At 31.6% G+C, this 18,369-nt stretch overlaps 1 protein-coding gene across 8 annotated transcripts in view; it reads left to right on the forward strand.

Moving 5' to 3' along the window:
* Window positions 1-18,369, forward strand: part of LOC118197123 (uncharacterized) — a 466,504-nt gene that overhangs the window by 418,722 nt on the left and 29,413 nt on the right. For all 8 annotated transcript variants that reach the window (XM_085807503.1, XM_085807502.1, XM_085807499.1 and 5 more), the window contains 5 exons: window positions 757-963; window positions 4,515-4,801; window positions 7,684-7,843; window positions 12,909-13,106; window positions 17,801-18,073. In XM_085807503.1, coding sequence (XP_085663629.1) covers window positions 757-963; window positions 4,515-4,801; window positions 7,684-7,843; window positions 12,909-13,106; window positions 17,801-18,073 — 1,125 coding nt within the window. The remainder of the gene's footprint in view (window positions 1-756; window positions 964-4,514; window positions 4,802-7,683; window positions 7,844-12,908; window positions 13,107-17,800; window positions 18,074-18,369) is intronic.

Raw genomic sequence — 18,369 nt, forward strand, 5'->3', positions numbered from 1 at the left:
GAGGTGAAAATATAAAGCATTGGAAATGAAATTATCCATATGCTTGAAAGCTGTTTTTCATAGGACCATTTTTGTTGCATATTCAGTTGCTGTTTTCAAATTAGATGGATGTCATAAGTTTTACCATATTTATGCTTCTATAAAACATAATTAGTTCTTACAATTATTAAATAGGTCTTAAATTTTCACATAAATTATAGAGTTTCCGAGATGAATAGTTTAAATTTGAATCTCTACTTTTTGGAAAGCTATAATATATTTTATATAGTATTAAAAATAAATAATTGATCCTATATTCCAGATGTTATATCAAAAATTGTTTACTTTTTCTCTTAAAATATACTTTTGTGTCCACTGAAATTTATGTTTCTAATAATTGTCAAATTTTGTCCTAGTAGTTAGTGATATCATTTTAAGACAGAATGAAACTAGTAATCAAAGGTATTCAGAATTAGTAATCAAAACGCTATCTAAAAATACAATTTTTCCCTGTAAATAAATAGTATTTGTACTTCCAACCCCTCCAAAGTGCATTTGTTGACATGATCAATAATTGGTATAATACACTAAGTTAAACAGTATGAGTCATGTTTTTATGTTTATTTTTGAAATAGAGAAAAATGTATTTAAATGAGCGTAAGTATTTTGTGAAAGAATATGAGTTTAATGTAAGCTATATAATTTCACGTTTTAATTGAGTATCTAGTTTAATACAAAACTTATAAAATTTATGAATTGCCTCATATTTTTGTACAGAACTTCCAAAAGGATGTTGGAGCACATAGAGAGGTGATGCTTAATTTAGACAAGAAAGGAACCCATCTTAAATACTTCAGTCAAAAGCAGGATGTGATACTTATAAAAAACCTCCTTATCAGTGTGCAGCATAGGTGGGAGAGAGTTGTTTCTAGAGCTGCTGAAAGAACAAGGGCCCTAGATCATGGATACAAGGAATCCAAAGAAGTGAGATTACTGTTTGGTCCTTCATTAAATACTTGCAATCTTCAACTCAGTAGTACTTCTATAATTTTTGTTCTTTGATTTCCATTCTGTGATTTTTGAACTCCAAAAAGACTAAATAAATTAATAAAATAAATAAGAAAGCATCTTAAGGAATTCAAATTTTTCAACCTGTTTATTGCAGTAAAAGTAACATAACTACAGCAAAATTAAATGTTTATGAATCGAGTTAACGCAAACATCTAAAATTTTGCCCCTAAAATAAAAGTATTAGTAAAATATAAGGTATTCAAAGTATTTTTCTTTATGAGGCTTTAGATAGGATTATTCGTATAGATATTAGTAGGTTTAACCCTCTGAGTGGTACGGGTTTTTGGATTTCTCATGAAGACCTGTATTTATGCAGCATTTATTAGCTTAATTTATATAATTACTTATTTTAGTGTCTATTTTCATAAATTTACATTAATTAATATTATATTTACATTATTAAAGAAAGTAAGAAAGCAAAATATCTGAAGTTATGAGCTAATTTGTATCAAGCGACAAAAAATCTCATGACCGGATAAAGCTAGTCATGACGCTCAGAGGGTTAAGGTTTGGGGTACTCTCCAGGACCAGCACTGATTTCTACTACATATGTGGCTCTTTGTTATGTAAAAAAGCATGTAGATAGATATGCAGTAAAACCTTCTCAAAATTGCCATTAATTATTTTAAGCAATTTTAGTCTTCTATTGAAACGCTTCCCTTAGAGAAATGTGTTTAATACCGATTTTTAAGAAATATTCCTCACTTTCAAAGGGCAGTCGCTAATCTTGGTTATAGAACAAACACACCCAAAAAAGATTATCTAACATTTTATTGAATATCATTTGAATTATGAATTCATGTGATTTACAAATCATATAAATTCAATATTTTAAAAATATTTTCTTTGGTTCTGTCTGAGTTTCATTCATTTACTTTTATTATTATTTATATCATTATTAAATTATTTTTCTTGAGAATGCATTACATTTACCACGCTTTCTTGAGAATGCAATTACATTTACCACAAGGCCAGCATTATACTATAAAGATTAATTAAAAGGTATGATTTGTGTTATATCATGTATTAAGAAAGACATTATTTGTCAGTTAAGAATTTATAGTCCTCAATTTATGGAGTTTTTAACAGTTTAAAACCAGATCATTCTAACATCATTTTTAAACTTTAGTAACTTAAAGTGATATTTCTGAGATCTAAGTAAGTAAAAACTGCTTACAAATTGAAGTCTTGTTAAAAACAAAACATGAATTATTAAGCATATAACATCTTATAAAAATGTTTATTTACATGTGTCTGATTACTTCTTCAAAGCTGCTTTGTGAACAGTGCAAGTTGTATGATAGTCATCAGAGATTAATAAGTAAATGTTATCTTCAAATAGGTCACTTTTTGGTGTTTTCTGATTATCCACACTCTCCTCCTCAAAAGTTGCCTTTTTGTGAAGTTGATATGTGAAAGGCAACAACCATTTCATAATTGAAGTGCACTGAAAATTCATTAAAAGAGAAATATGTCAATAAAATTAAAAAAGTAAGAAACATCCATAGTGAAATTTTTATGTAATTTCTGTTGTAGATCTCCCCATTTATACAGCAATCTATTTTCCTTTTAAAAAAATCAGAGAATATCATAAATTTGGATTCCTGTATTCTCTAATACTTTGCTTGCAATTTTTCATGTATTTCCATAAAATTCATGGAATGCAGATATGTGCATTCTATACTGTTGAGCAAAATGCCATATTTCTAAAGAAATACTGTGCTGTTTTTTTCATCAGCCAGCAAAGTCCACAGTTCCATTACAATCTGTTACAAGAAAAATAGGATATTCAGTGCAAAAACAAACACTTATTAGAAAAACGAATGGTTAATTTACAGGGATGTGTGTGACCTGGGTTGCCAAACAGGTACACTTATGCGCAAAATTAAGAGACTGCACATTATGTCGAACTGCTGAAAAACTAATGGACATATTTTAATCAAAATAGTGTGAATATGCATTTGTAACAGAGAAAGAAATGTACTATTCAAAAATCATTTTATGTACGCATGATTATCAAAATTCACACTCTAATATAAAATTGAAATTGAGCTTAATATGGGGTATGATCCCTTCTTACATCCAGACAGGTTGTGCAGTGTGATGGCATTCTAGACAAGATGCAGTTGAGGAGTCCCTGTGACAATTAATCCCACTCTTGCAACAAATTATTTTTCATCTCCTAGGTTTTCTTGGGGGAAGGGGTAGCGAGAAGAAATTGCCTTTTCAAGAGTGTCCCAGACATGCTGTATAGGGATAAGGTGAGGAGATCTGGATTCCAGTCTACACGAATATTCTCACTTTCCAGGCAGTAGTCAACCAGCTGAGCCCTTTCTGGATGAGCATTGTCATCCATTAACAGGGACCTTTTAACAACTGCACCCTCAAAAGTTTAACATGGGCTTTTAATATCTTGTTATACCTCATAGCAGGCAGGGAGCCTTTTGTCAAACACATACAGGGGAGCACATCCATTCAGTATAAGGCCTGCCACTGTAATGATTAATGATAAAACCATTACACCTCCACCACTGTAATGATCCTTTTCCCTGATGAGGGAGGGATTGTATTGTGTTCTGGGCTCGCTCTAGATACAGGTATGCTGAGAATCAGTGTCTATGCTGAATCTCAATTTTATAAAAAGCATGGTGCTTCACTGAAGTGTGGTCCAAGGCACATGTTGTCTGCACTATGCTAAATGTTCTGTCTTGTGTGCTGTCATGAGTGGAATGCAAACAGTGAGTCTTCTGGCATGCAACCCTATTCCATGAAGACTTCAGAAAATTGTAGACTTTTAACTCGGGTTTCAGTGGCGTCATACAGCTCACATGAGAGCTGTGAATCTGTAGCAGTCATGTGTCACCATGCTGAAAGGGCCAAATAATGATCCTCATTCATCATTGGGGATCTTGTGCAACTTTGTACAGTACTTCTCAATATGGGTTCAGTGTCCTGAACTGTTTCCACAGATTTCAGACAACACTGTGCATTGCATTCATCTCTGTAGCCACCTGCACTTGTGATAGGCTTGCTTCATCCATGCATTTGTGATTGCTCATTTTGCCTGATACCATATAGAATTTATCAAACTCTTGCAAGAAAATTGTTAAATGTCACGAAGGAGTACAAGGAGCACTTAAACTGGTGTAGTTCTTCAGTGGCATAATTAGTACCTTTGGTTCAGTACTTTTTCTAAAAATAGGCATAATTTGCAAATTCTCTGAATTTCGTACATGAGTGTAGATTTTGGTGGCATAGTCATTCTTGAATTCTTGAGGGGAGCTGATGGGTAATCAGAAAGAATCCATTTTTCTTTTATCAGATACTTAGATTATGTACTTAGTGAAATATGTAAGAAATTATTTAAACAGAGTTCAAAATGTCAAACTAAATATTTTGTTGATGAGTTTGTGCATATTCTGCAGTGTATAAATTATATTTATGATCTTATTATTATGATTTAGTTTCATGATGCTTGGACTTCTTTGTCTGCCTGGTTAGATGAAGCAGAAAAACTGTTAGATACAAACACTGTGATTGGAAATGATCCCTTAAAGATTAAAAAACTTTTGACTAAGCATAAAGAATTTCAAAGAACGCTTGGCTCAAAACAAGTAACATATGATGCTACTATGAAAAGTGGACGTATTCTTAAGGACAAATGCCCAAAGCAAGATGTGCCACTGCTTCAAGATATGATGGATGAATTAAAAGTTCGATGGAACAAAGTTTGCGCTAAATCAGTGAATAGGTAAGCATGTGTTTAGTGACATATTTTGTGTAACTTTGTACACTCATGGTGGTGATTTGAAGAAATGCATGCTTCTAAGATAATTTTATGAATTTACAAACTGTATACAAAATTGAAATGCATATGTTATTTATGTAAAGGTACAGATAAAAGTAGGTAGCCATCAGAAATTTACCATTGGTAATACAGGTATTGTCTTGCCACACTAACTAGGCAGTTCTGCCTCGGTTTTGAAGAACATCCTGAGAGGGGCAATCCAAATGTCTTCCACCCCTCTTCCATCTTAGAGGACTTCCAGCTCACCATGTATTTTGAGTGCCCCTGTGCTGCCCAGACACTTTATGCTTACAAACGTGCAAGCTTCCTCTGGTATTCAAACCTGGGCTCATCAGTGCAGTAGCCAGTGTTCCTAACCACCACACCAGCTGGGTGTCTTTACATACAGTGGTACTTTGGATCATGAGTGCCTTACATCATGAACAATTCAGTTCACAAACAAATGATTTGAACATAAAACAACCTCAGATTGTGAATGGTTTCTCATGTTATAGATACTCAAGGTCAGCAACGTGATTTTCTAAGGTATTTTGAGTTAACCTGTGCTGCTAATTAGTATTCTAGTGCACTCAAGAAGCATTATCTCTCATTGCTTAGCTCTCATTAATAAAGTCTGGCAATACGTTACTTAGGACCGTAAATGCTGCATGGAGAAAATTACGGCCAGTCTGGTTGGTCTACAGGGAGAGAATTGGAAAACTGTTAGAACTTTTTCAATATTGGCTCATACAAAGCCATTGGCTAGGAAGTTAACAGATCTGTGATCTGTAAAATTTAAGTAGAATGGAAATACAGAGATGCAAAGTATTCACATAAATATTTCACCCTGATAAAACAGTGGCAAACTACAGCATAAGCTTTTCAGTAACAATATCATGTGTCACTTTAGAAATAGTTTATAATACAGGAAATAACAATAATACTGGGGACATTTTGAATGAAAGGGAGGCCCACTCTGTCTCAAGCAGTGTCAAGTGGTGCTTAGAGACAAAGAAAAGATAAGAAGGTGCAGAGTCACTGATATAAGATTAGGCAAAAGAATTGCAAATTGTACAGTTCAGTGTGATTGTGGATTTTTGACTGTTTAGCATTCACTTTATAATTCCACTGAAATTTTGAAATACTTTTCACACCTGCCCATTAATAGTGTGAACAATTTTTTATATTTTTTAAACCTGTAGTAAATCCTGAGTTGATAAAGCTTTGTAAATTTATCTCTTTTCTCTCTTTATTGCACAAAATCATACTTTAGATTTTTCTGTCTTAAAAAAATATACGCCTAGAAACAAACTAAGCTGAAAAACAAGTTTGTAATTATCATGATGTACGGCTTAAATACAGAGAACCATTTGCTTGATTATCATAGCCATATTAGTTATAATGCTGAGAAAAATTAGAAGGAGCTGGAGCACATAAAAATCAGCTGTTATTAAAAAACTGAGTATGCTTTAATTCACATGATATTACTTTGCCATTTAGAAATTATTATTAATTTATTTTGAAAAGTATTTAAATTTTAAAATATTTCGAAGATAGCTGTTCCATAGCCGTTTTTGCATAGTCATAAAGTTAGGCTGGTATTTGAATATCACAAAGCCAGAGCTATCTGCATAAGGGGAGTGATGCCTTCATGAAGGACTTCTTGTATGAAACTGGCTCATATTCATGTTACATATCTGGAAAACCAAGCATGCAGACAGCCTGTTCACCTAGGATCAAACCCAAGCCAGGTCGAACTACCAGTATTCAATGGCCTTAACCACTTGGCCACTGGTGGGGCAGTTGTAAAATAAGAAACATCAAAGATGAAATCAAATTCTATTGCATATTTATAAGTCATTTCTTGAGTGAAAGAAACAGAAAAAATTGATTAATGTGCATATTTATATTGTCAGTTTCTGATATTATTCATCTATCTTTAATAGTTGTTAATAAGTAAATCTGTGATATTTGGGGAGTGGCATAGACGTTTTTAACTTTAATTGATATGAAGGAGAAATACTGGTATGATTGAGTCTCACTGATCAATAAATAAAATTATTTTTGTGTACACTTTTCATTTTCGTAATCAATTATGTACAGAAATGATTAATAAGTTCAGTTTAATGTTAAGTGTCAAATTTACTGTGGTATTCCTATTTTTATTAATTTTATTATATTAAAATTTGGAGAAGAAAATTATGCATAATATACCATTTCTGAGGAAGGGACTTAAAAAACTAAAACAAATTAAAAGCATATATGAGTCCGCACAGTAATTTCTAAGTTTCTTATAAAAACATGTATAAATATATGTACTTATTTTCAGAGAAGTTTGAAATACTATTCCATCTGCTTTTCACACTGTACATTGCGACCCATACCTTTAATTGGTGTGCAGATACTAAATATAAAATGCTAATTAATAAGGCTAAATAATTTAGTCCTGGAGATTCTGACTGATGGTAAGATCCTATGATAGATTTCAAAAGTGTCTAAGGATGAAGAAAGATGAAATTCATTTTCTTATGTCAGTGAAGACTTCAAAATTTATGAGTAAATATAAAGTTTCTAAATTATTTGCTAAGAGATTAAGAAGTGTATGAATAAATATAATATGCTGAATTTTTTTTTTTTTTTAAGTGTAGTACTGAATTGCATAATTAGTATTTCTAAGTTTGAAAAAAAGCTCGAATTTAGGAAAGTTCATTCATTTAACTTAAATGCTTATGACAATGGGGTACATACTAAAAGGTTCAGAAATTCTTAAAAAGTTTTATTTCTGTGTTTTATGTGCTTATTAATATATTACTGATATTTCCAACATGAATTTTAATGTATTATAGGCAACGCAGACTCGAGGAAGCTTTATTATATTCTGGTCAATTTAAGGAAGCAGTTATGGCTTTGATAGATTGGTTCGACAAGACAATTGCAACACTTTCAGAAACAAAAGCATATCATGGAGATTTGGATACAGTTACCTCACTTCTGGACCAGCATAAGGTGAATTTTTTGTCTAAACAAAAATTTGGAATAGTTTCTCATTGTATGCATATAACAAAATTGCGGTTCTGTTAGATTTTGTTCTGCTTTTCAAAATTGGAGAAGTAATCAGAGTCTGCTTTTGGCTATTTTATGATGAAATTTTTAAAAATATTTTTTAAGCGAGACTTAAGTGAAATAAAAGTGTTGAAAGGTAATGTATATAATGTAGTAATTATGCAGATTTTGCTAACTGTTCAGTTTGTCATGACTTTTGTAATTTGACTTTTTTCATGTTTGTAAAATTCTTACCAGTTTTCACTGACCATAAGAACCTGTATCAAAGTGTTGTAGGATCCACTGTTTGATACTGTCCATTTCTGGTTTTCACTCTCCATAAGAATCTGTATCAAAGTGTTGTAGAATCCACTGTTTGATGCCTGATTTAGGCAGAAATTCCAGTTTATGATGTTAGATTTGTGATTATGATGTAATATGTAAAAATTCAGGAGGTGGTAAAGATGATAGTTGAGCAAACTGTTATTCTATCAAAAGTTACATTAAGTCTAGACCATCTAAATTTTAGTTATCTAAAATCTAATGTTTCTGAATGTCATTTAGAAATTTGGAAAATTGCTAAATTTTTCTTAACTTTCTCTCCTCACAATGTTTCTGCCATGTGCAAGCCAGTGGATGAAGTAGAGAAACAAATTAGCTGTTTAATCTCTCAATGGTCTGTTTGTGACATAAATTCCAAATAAATGTCTTTTCAAGATTTTCATAGTTATGTGAAAAGTACAATTTTACTAAGACAAATTTAATCTTGAGAGGTGGGCAGAAGAAATGAAATAACGAAAGCTATGTTTGTTTATTTTCATAGACATAAGATGTGAGTGCTATTTGTTAAAAGCAAAAATTATAAAGTCAAGTCCATATATTATATTCTTGTGTACTCATAAATACTGGCATTCATCCTTTTTTTAAATATATGCAATAAAAGCATTTCATTTACTTATCTCATTTCCTTTTCTGCATTTATCAGGTAGCTAAGACATGTATTTCATGAAAATTGCACGTGGTCTTATTTCATGAAAATTATGTAATGATCTTCCTAACATGAAGATCAGGGATGGGCAAACATCTTTTGTCGTTTGCCACATTTACTTATTTATGGCCATTACAGAACATATATATTTAGATATACAAAAAATAATGATTGTAAAAAATGAGACTGAGTGTATAGTATCATCATAGGGAAGTGTGGTCTCCATAGATTTTATTCATTAATTGAACAGTGTTCAAAATTATAAGATTTTTGAGGACAAACTTAAAATTAATGAAATAAACCAAAAATATATATTTGCTATAATTATATCTGAGCATTAACTGCTGTGGGAAATGAATATCTTCTTGTATTCAAACGTAAAACTAATTAGAATAAAGTTTTTAATATACACGCAAAATTACAAAGACACAGAATTTAAAAGTCAACATTATTCTTTGCAATCAAATTTAATATTTTTGTTCCCACTGTCTCTTTTTAGAACCTGAGCTTTTTTTCTAGTCAACAAGTGTGTATAAATAATTAGGCAAGATTTTACATCATGTATCACATACAGCAATTTCTTGACTAGCATTCTCAAAACATTCTACTTAATTCTGGTGATTTAGGTGCCTACTGCAACAAATTAATATTTCTGTCAGAAAATCACCTTCCATTGGTAAACAATATACCATATAACAGTTGTTCATCTAATATATTTAAATAAACCCTTCAAATTCATATTTATCAAAATAAAAACCGGGTCATCCTTACCTTTGGCTGAAGTTACTGAAAGCTCTGTTGGCATGCCCTTGTAATGGCAACTCCGCTGTGTTACCATTTTATTTCCGAGAATCATGGATGTATTATTGAAGATCATCTAGGCCAGCCAAATTAAATCTCATAGCATCTGAAAAAAACTTAATGTCTGGATTTACAGAACCATTTTAATTCATTCTAATGTTACTTATGTTCTTGTTATTTTGTGATTGTTTTGAGGAATTTTGATTCATTATTATATAATGTATTTGATATATTTAATGCAATGATAATATGCATGAAGTTTACCTAGAAGCAAGAAGTTGACAGTGAGAGCAATTTGACAAGCTCAAATTTTTAATCCGACCGTGCGAGCAATGACATTATCATTTGTTCTTTAGATCTGTCCACTTTTACATGTGAACATTTTTTTTGTCCTTCTTGAAGACATTCACTAGAGCAGTGTTGGATCTGTTAATTAATATTTTGTGGTATGATTTCCTTTCTCCATGAAATTTCCAAAATTTTTAAATATTGTTTTCTCTAAATTCATTCCCACTTCGCATTTTACTGATACAGCTATCTAAAATGATACTTTGTTAAGTTATTACAAGAATAGGTGATCAATCTGACGTCCTGTTAAGATTCACTGCATATTTAATTGCATCATAAGAATTTAAACTTTTGTCTTTGCAATTAAGAACATCTTTAGATGTTTGTTTTATAGATTTTTATTTTATTTTAAGCCAGACGTTATTGACTTTTATTTTATTTTAAGGTATAGGTATACATTTAAATGTATTAAGCATACATTTGGCAAGTTTTATATGAAATTATATAGTTGAACTCCACTATAATGAACCTGATTTGTAATAAAACCTTGGATTAATGACTAAACCTTTCAGTTCCATCCAATTTCCTATATGCTTAATGTTATTTCATGCAGCAATAGCATTTCTCCAAAGATGAGAAAATCGGATATAACAAACTGTATTGATATTCTGAACTGAAACATTTTTGTTATTTTTCATATTTTTTCTAAAATTTCTGCGAGTCTTACTGAAAAAATTAGTAACCTTTAAAATGATCCACATTTAGGGTGTTAGGATCTACATTCCATTCGTAAAGGCATATACTTTTATGTTAAGTTTCTTCTATTTGCATGTCCATTTTTCTCTACATTCTAACAAAGGGTTTGCAAGTTGAGTGTGAATGTAATTCTAGGAGAATAGAAATACAACAAGTATATCATAGGACACCATCTAGTGTATGCTACCACTGAACCAAAGAAGATGAATGGGTTCTCTGATTCCATCCAAATTCTTTGACACAGCTTTATTCAAATCTGAAGCTGTGATGGAAATTTTGGAATTTTCATTATTCAGGCAAAGAGAAAGTAGTGATTCTTATGAGTTTTCAATTTTACAGTTGATTATTCTTTCAGGGAATGAAGGTTTTCTTTTGTGTGTATAAATGCTACAAATTTTATACTCTGAATTGGGGTTTTGCATTCTTTAGGTCTTTTTGCAAGACAAAATATTCTTTATAAAGGTTATTGAATCTTTGCTTTGGAACTTTACATAAATTGGGGGAAATGGTTGTATTCTCACTATATATTGGATAAAATGTATTGGTGATGAAATTACCTTTCATCTTTTCTATAAGAGCTAAACTCTCATATACTTTGACCAAACATTGTGCACTCTGCTTTTGTGTCGGAAATTCATCTTCATGACAAGCTATAAAGAGAGCATTCTGCATTAAATATAAGGTAAATATTATTTGAAAGATGCAAAGTAGATGCAGCCAAATTGATAACTTCCTTTTAAAAATCAGGAATTGTTATCATAGAGAAAATTCAATACTCAACTATTTCAGCTCATGGAAAAATTTGAATACGATAAAAAAGATGAGAAAGCCAAGCATAAGGTTTTTGAAGCATTGCTGAAATGGTTCAACATTCAAAGAAACCTTAATGTGCCAATATCTGGACAAATGCTTCAGGAAAAGATCGTTGAATTTCCTAGACACTTTGGAGATACTGCCATTTTTTCGTCAAAAGGCACATTGGATAGGTTTAAGAAATGAAACTGCATTTCTTTAGTAAAAAAATGCTGTAGAATTAAGCAGCATTTCAAAATTACATTTTGAAAAATGGACAGAAAGTTTAGGCTGATAGATATCTCTTGTGATTTCCTCTAAGCATCAATGGCCTTAAGTCCTCCTTGTCAGCTGATATTGTTGATTTAAAAGCAGATGAAACAATTATAATTGCAAGGTTCATTAAAACTATAAACTGATTGGAAGGTAAAGAATTTAATGACTTTCCAATAAAAAATCGGAAGGAACTGATAGTAAACATACTAAAGTCATTGTCTTAACTCCATCATTGCATATTCATAACTGTTGGATCTAATTCTTTTACTCCATGGCCTAAAAGTGAAGAATTTTAATACCCAGCCATCCCGATGATTTCATAATGATGCTGACAAGTCGGCTACTATTAACAAATCTAAAAACCTTCACGTAAGCATCCCACCATCTTGCTGAAGGTTGTATTCTTCATGACATAAAATGAATTTCATGAGGATGCTGCCACCTTTGTAGTTGTGTGCAGGGACCTTCCCCAGTTTTAGCAGCAGAGAAATCCCCCTCCCTGTTTTAGTGAACATGGCTGAACATGCAAGTTGTCCATGCTGCCAAGACTGCCCATCTCCTGCTGGTACGAAGAAAAAGATATTTTCAGAAGTGAAGTAAAAGTATAAAGTTAATTTGTCAATATTTTTTGTTACTCATGTGTAGTGTTTTTATATTTTTATGGATATAATTATTCAGGTATTTTCATTATTCATAGTTATAAATGTGTTACTCAAGGGGAGAATCAGATCCGTAATATTTATGCTAACTAATCTATCATGCAAAATTATTAACCATTAAGTGGAACTGGAAGAGAGCAACTAAAAGATTTAATGTGCGAAAAATTATTGCATTTAAATTTTATTATATTTTTTAAAGATTTTTTATTCTCTTCTTTTGATAGATGTAGCAGTGTTAATCTTTTTGATTTATTATTCAAATTTTACACATTTTTTTAGATAATTCTTTATTTCTTATCAAACTGGATATAGCTAACCACTGGTTCTAGCAGAACAAACTGCCGGTGTCTTGACGTTCATTATAGTGGGGTTCAATTGTAAATCTTTTAACTTTACTTTCTTTGTATTTCTAGTAGCAAAATACTTTTGTCCTTATGATTTTAAAAATTGTTCTATTAATTTTATGCAGAGTTTTGAAGAAGAGTTGAAAAATAGAGGCTTAAGTTTGGAATCAGTATGCAAAACTGCTTTAGATTTGAAAAAAGAAGCTAGTTCTGCAGATGCTGAAAGCCTAGCTTCTCAAGTTGATGAGCTGAACTCTAAATGGAAAAAAGTCTCAGAGTTAAGTGAAAAGAGGAAAAAGCAGTTGGATGAAGCTTATCATCTGGTAAGATATTTAATGTTATTCATCTTTAGACCTTTTTACAGATATGGATGTACTGTCTTTAGTTTCTCTTATATCTGTATAAAATTTACAAGGAATTTAAATCTGATATCAAGAATATATATTAAAAAATCAGCATAATTTGTAGAAATTTATTCAGATATTTTTATTATTTGCAGTTTAATTTTATTTGCACTTAAAGTGAAGCATATAAAATAAAAGGGCATTTAGTTAGAATCCTAAAGCTTTATGTTTTGCTTTTCTAGTTTTCTACCTGCTTATGAAATGAGCATAAATATCCTACTTTAACCCGCAGGCACTTATATTGCTAAAGGTGAAATGTTTTGGGGGTAGTCAACAGCTGGACTTTTGCCTAAAGTATTTGCCACCATTTAGTCATGTAGCTATCTCATCACCAAGAACATTGCCCTGGGTGCACTACAGGAAAATGGACTAATATTATTCCAGCAAGGAAAGGGACAGGATACACACATACACCAAGTTGTAGATCAGAAATGAGCCCACATCTTTGGTTTCAGAAATTCTTCTTAAACTATGGAAGACAAAATTGTGTAAAAAAATTGCATTCAGTGTGTCATATGAGGGTCATGTAAATCAGTTGTGTTGAATATTTATTTTTTCATTTTTAATTAGATATATTTTGTACTTTGTTATTGAAATACAGTTCACAAATGTCTGTTGGCATGTTAATTAGCCCAAGGAGAATATCAAAAATTTTTTTTAAATCAGATCTTTTTTTAATTTGAATCTGTTTTTTTTTTTTTTTTATTTGAATCTGAATTTTTTTTAAACTTTTTTTCTACATTAACTAATTAAATGGTTACCACACAGTGGAAGTTTTCAAAGTAATTAAATTTCTAATTAGAAGATTCTAAAATGTATAGCACATATTTTATATATTGGAGATAATATAAATTGCTTTAAGTTTTTTGATTCATTGGCGAGGCAGGAAGAGATCGATCAGGGAAAGGAAGTTTCCCTTCTTCTTTTGGATCCTCTTCAACTGATGACAATATCGTCAGGGCTAAAATTTTCTGAATGGCACGTACCATCTCTTGGAATTTTCTTTGAAAATTGGTCAGTGAGAAAGGTAATGTGTTTTCCCCTCTGCTTCATTGTTTGGCACTTCTTCGATCACTCATTCCCAATTGTAATCATTCTTTGATTACTGCACTGTAGTTCTTCACATTTTTCTTATAATTTAGTTTCTTTGTGGTTGAGATCAATCTGTTTTCAGCAGTATCTCTTTTGACTGATAATTTTTTTTTTTTTTCGAATGGCGGCACTATTCACTGGTAAGTTATTCCAATCATCGACCCTTAGCAAACTCACTTCATATTTACTTCATCCCTTGGCAAACTTACTCTACCATCATCATTTTTTCTCAAGATCCTATGAAAGTGATCCAATACAACCATTTCCATTTCTACACTAGATTTTCTTTCACTTTGATCAATTATTCCTAAATTATATAATTGCCATAAATTCTGTAAATTATTACTGTGGATTAGCATACTGTTTATCAAAGGTGAAGTACTTTGAAATGAAATGCAATTGTTTATCTTGCCTGTCGAGTAATGTCTGTACTGCATCAAGACCAGATGATAAGTGGAAAACATTGCTAATGTAGACTTCCAAGCAAAGTGAGATCCAGTTAAAAGTTCTATCAGTAGTGAGTCTTTTCGTATATCAGTAAGACTGATTCCTTTATCCTGAAATTTTCTTGAATAGTAGGAATGTGCCCACAAATAACTTACTGGTCCCAAAACTTGGATTTCACAAGAGTTCTTTAAATTACCCACCATTACTTGTAGCATTTATGTTGTTTTCTAGAATAATATCCCCGAACACAACATGTGTTAAATTTTCACTTCGTTGAACGGTCGCCCCCATTTGGTTCAGGGTAGATTTAAGAATGTACAACACCTCTGTGATCTCATGTCAAAATAAAGCTCTTACAGTTCTCTTCCCATTTGCTTCAATGGATAAAAATATAGGAACTTCTATTTGTATAAGTACTTCTAAATAGGCTATTAATTTTCTTATCTATATTAGATAATCCAGAACACATTTTCAATTTTCTTTCCATACATTTCACTTTTCTTTTCACAATGTTTCTTTTCACAAATTATGCATCAGACATTAGCCTTGCAATTTTTCAAATGATGCCCAATTCTCAAACATCCAAAACAGGCTTTATTTTTCCTTTTTACCCTATATATCCTTTAAAAAAAAAAAAGACATTTGTTGGTCTTTAAAACACTTAAGAGTGATGTTTTTTACCACAAATACGCAAATAGGTTTCATAGCTTTTGTACACAAAACAAGATCATTGGGACAGAAATTTTGTCTTTTGTGTACTTTTGAATTTTATTTGAAATTTCATTTGATTTAACACCAGCTTTGGATAAAGGAATTCATTCTTACCTTCAACTTTGATGCAAAGAAACAGCAATAACTGGGGTAGTTTATCATCATAAGAGTATGTTTCTTCTTTATTGATCATTGGATCATCCATTCTGGATGGCAGCCCGATGTCCTACCCTCTCGGTATGAGACAGAGCACTGGCCTTCCATGATGTCACTGCAGGACAGTGGGTGCTCAATTGCTTAGCCTAGTTTTGCTAAAAAAATTGGCAAAAATACGTTTTTATTCAATTTACTTAATTTTTCAAATATATCAAAAAATGCATTTATCTTTATGCTTGGTGAATTACAGAATTAAATACATACAAATTTTGCAGCTGTAATGATATATGTAGACAATCAAAGAGGAATTTTAAAACATTCAGCATTTGTTAACCAACAATTAAAATATTTAATGTAAAGTAATAAATCTACACAGGTACATCAACACATACATATATATATTTACAATGAAATTTAAAATTTGTTTTCTTTGTGATATATTCTGAAGCATAGATCCACACAGAGTCCTGTATTGCAATCTTTGCACTTAAAGTAAGATTTTTTCCCAAAGCTCGCTTTCCCTGCATAACTTGTGAGCAAACAATGCATCTTCTTCTCATTTTCTTTGTTCTTATTAAAAATTAGAGATGGAAAATGCCTTTCTGGAATGTGAAATGGCATCATAAATATTGCTTTCGCTTTGTCACCCAATTCAAAAAAACCCAAAAAACTTATTCCCGCACAAAAGAAAGAACACCCTACATTAGTTATGAAAAGAAGAAACTAGATAAAACCTGGTCTAACGCCAGATACTCTTCCCTCAAAAAGCCACTCGAAAGAAATATAAACAAAAATACACGAGTGCAGCATGCTTGCTTGACTCAGCATGCTTGTGTATATTACTGAATAATGCTATCTACTCTCATCTACTCAAATCAAATGGAACGGTCTAAGGTCAAAGTTCAGGCATCATAATTCCAATTTATTTTGGTACCATGGGCATAGGGCACCATCTGTTAGAATTAAAATGTTTACATTTCATTCCATGTGACTGTCACGTATACATTACAGCAGTCTAGCCAGGTGCTAATCCTATGAGATGCAAATGTCACACCCGCCATAGATGAACCGAATGCTACCGTGGCGTATACGACACACTCGTACTGAAAGGGTTAACAAATTTTCAGGAATGCATGATTCCACTAATGGGAATAATACAGCAGCATACTTGTGAGTAATTATGCCATTTGATTCTAAAGACCTCAGATATGTCTCCAATCTATCATATAGCTGCATAATTTTCAATCTTCATTTTCATGTTCATAGCAATATTTACTACCAATGATCACAGCAATTTTTACTACCAGTTCGTGGACATAATACTCAAAAAGCAGCTGTTAATGGCCAAACCTTTTTTTAGGCTATCAATGGCTTTTGCATAGCTATCAGCAGTTGGCGAATATCTATCTACAATTTCTCGTACTCTGCTGCCAACTGCCATGCATTGCATGAGGTACTGAAGTTTATGTTCATAACCAACTGACTCGTTATCATGAAGTCTACTCCAAAATGTGAGCCAGTCTTTCACTTCTCCACTTAATTTAAGCAATTGTATTTTGGGGAGCTTTAATTAATTTTTTTTCACCTGTGTTCATTGCCAACGGTTCACGAAAATTTTAATGTTTATCAAGGTATGCTTTAGTAAGAATACAAGCTACATCTAATTTTTCTCAATATTCTTCAATTTTTTGGTATTCAGCATCATACAGTTCAGCCAAATCTGTAGCAGTTTGCTCTAAACAAGGAAATTTATTTTCAATTTCCTCACGTTTTAAATCTGTTTCATTTAAAGATGCTGTTAACAAATTGTAACATTTCATGAACATTGCTGTAATGGTTCTTCTTCTTTTAATAATATTTTCCATATTAATAAAATCTTAAATCAATAAAATCAGTATTAAAAAATTCACTGACCTTTATCTTTAAACATCACATCTGGGTCACCACAAAATGTATAGACTTTTCAGAATGGATAGACTGCTAATCTATTTTCTCAGAATTTTTATAACAAACTTATTCTTTGAAACCAAAATTAATTCTAAACATAAACAGTGCATCAAAAAAATTAGTTTGTTACACTTGTTAACAGATTTTCTTTGTGGCTACCTCAAAGTGGAGTACTTACACAACAGTATAAAGTTAAAATTGGGTGCATGTGACTTTTATTTTACTTTATGAGATCCTTATCAAATAATTTATATTTATAGGCAGAAGAACTTCACAGAATGGTTCATATACTATTAGAATGGCTTTCAGAAGCAGAAATGAAGTTACGTTTTGTTGGACCTCTTCCTGAAGATGAAGAATCAACAAAAAAGCAAATACTTGACCATGAAAATTTCTTGAATGAAATGGAAAAACAAGAAGTAACTAAGAATAACACCTTGGAAATTGCCCATGATATACTAAAGAAATGTCATCCAGATGGGTTGTCAGTTATTCGTCATTGGATCACAATTATTCAATCTCGATGGGATGAAGTAAGTTTGATTTTATTTACTTGCAGATTTACATGAGCTGATAGTTTAAAATAGCAGATAAAAATTGTATCCAGCCATTTTTATAGAAGAATACGATTTGATAGAATTTTAAAAATTAGTTGTGCTTAATAGGAATATGTTTAGTACAAGATCATGGCTAACACAAGCATTTTTTTTAAGTATGATTCACTGTTTGAGAGCAGAAACACTGAATGCCTAATAAAAATAGAACATTAATTTTCAGTTTTCTAAATGTTGCTTAATCAGTTTGTGGAGAACCCATGCAAACTGCAGTT

Source organism: Stegodyphus dumicola, chromosome X1 (genome assembly GCF_044657685.1).
Source record: "Stegodyphus dumicola isolate Sdum_Otavi_A_Nest chromosome X1, ASM4465768v1".
Taxonomy (NCBI): Eukaryota; Metazoa; Arthropoda; class Arachnida; order Araneae; family Eresidae; genus Stegodyphus; species Stegodyphus dumicola.